The sequence below is a fragment of the Lactuca sativa genome, chromosome 1 (genome assembly GCF_002870075.4).
Source record: "Lactuca sativa cultivar Salinas chromosome 1, Lsat_Salinas_v11, whole genome shotgun sequence".
Classification (NCBI taxonomy): domain Eukaryota; kingdom Viridiplantae; phylum Streptophyta; class Magnoliopsida; order Asterales; family Asteraceae; genus Lactuca; species Lactuca sativa.
In genome coordinates this window covers 11,309,320-11,310,807 of record NC_056623.2, presented here as the reverse complement: position 1 = coordinate 11,310,807, position 1,488 = coordinate 11,309,320, and the positions used below count along the sequence as shown (strand labels likewise).

Genomic DNA, 1,488 nt, shown 5'->3' with positions numbered 1-1,488 from the left:
AAGGAGTCTACAAGTATAAATAGACCCTATGGCATAAGGAATTCAGTACTTCACCTAAAGTAAAGAAGCCCTGGAAGAATTCCTCCCCTCTTCTCTCTCCCAAATCATCCTCCTTGCTATTTGGTGTTTGTAAGCCATTAGAGGAGTGACAATTGTGACTCTCGAAGCTCCAAAACAACAAGATCAACAAGGAATTCAAAGGTATGATTCTAGATCTGTTTCAACATTGTTCTTATTCCTAAATAGTCATTAGAAGTCTTGGATTCAAAGCATGTTTAATTAGAAAGCCTAGATCCAAGCATTAGGGTTTTGCATGCACACATAGGAAAGTTCTTATGGCTAAAACCCATCAAATATTAGGACTTATCCCCTTGATATCCGCTATCGTCCATCCCATTGCTTCTTTATGTTCCTTCAATACTTCAACCAATTGATTTTCTTCAAAGTCTTTAAATTGAGGGGAGATGATCACCGGAAGAGATTTGTCTTGACCTAGATAAACGTACTTCAAATGGCTAGGCAAAACTTTCAACTCAAGTGTGGGTGGTTGGATTATTGAAGGGGGCATCTTGTTTGGAGAATGAGATAAGAAAACTTGAAAAACATCCTTCTTTGTGGAATTGTTAACTTCTAAAATCTTCACAATCTCTTCAACTTCGGAGTCCAATGAATACATATCCAATGTTTTCTTCAAACTTTCACAATCAAGACTCAAGTTGAGCACCATCTTGAAAATATCTCCATACGATAACTCGAATAGTTGTTGGGTGATTAGTTCAATCACATCGACCCGATACAATGGAGAAATATTGCTAGGATACCTCATGGCTTCAAAGATGTTGAAGTGAATGGTCTCGCCATCGAACTCCATGGTGATCTTCCCATTATGAACATCAATAATTGTGTGAGCGGTATTCATGAAGGGTCTTCCAAGGAGAATCATAGATGACTTGGACAGAGTCTTCTCTTCAAGGTCAATGACATAGAAGTCCGCGGGAAATACTAGTTGATTGACTTGCACTAGTACATCTTCTAACACGCCTCTTGGAAATACACTTGACTTGTCCGCTAATTGAATTATCACTCCGGTTTCTTCCAAAGGTACAACATTGAGAGATTGAAAAACTGAGTAGGGTATCACATTTATTGAAGCTCCAAGATCTAGCATTGCACTTTCAACATGTAAATCACCAATTGTGCATGGAATAGCGAACATTCACGGGTCCTTCCATTTGGGTGGTAACTTCTTTTGGATAACCACGGACACATTGGCATTGACTTGAATCTTTTCATTCGCCTTAAAATTCCTCTTATTAGTGCACAAATCCTTAAGGAATTTGGCATAACGTGGTATTTTCTTGATTGCATCCAATAAAGGAATGTTGATTTGGACTTTGCGGAAGGTTTCAAGAAATTCCTTTTCATCCTCCATTTTCATTGAAGAAGCCAAACTGGATGGGAAGTATAATCAATGGCTTGACATTCTTG

At 38.4% G+C, this 1,488-nt stretch overlaps 1 protein-coding gene across 1 annotated transcript; it reads right to left on the bottom strand.

Moving 5' to 3' along the window:
- Positions 1-349: 349 nt before the first annotated feature.
- On the bottom strand, positions 350-1,216 carry LOC111904191 (uncharacterized). Its single transcript, XM_023899973.1, has one exon. It carries the CDS (start codon positions 1,214-1,216, stop codon positions 350-352), a length of 867 nt encoding a protein of 288 aa, XP_023755741.1.
- Positions 1,217-1,488: the final 272 nt, after the last annotated feature.

Excerpts from the sequence above, each read along its gene's own strand:
- LOC111904191 (XM_023899973.1), bottom strand. The coding sequence starts at position 1,216 with ATGTTCGCTATTCCATGCACAATTGGTGATTTACATGTTGAAAGTGCA.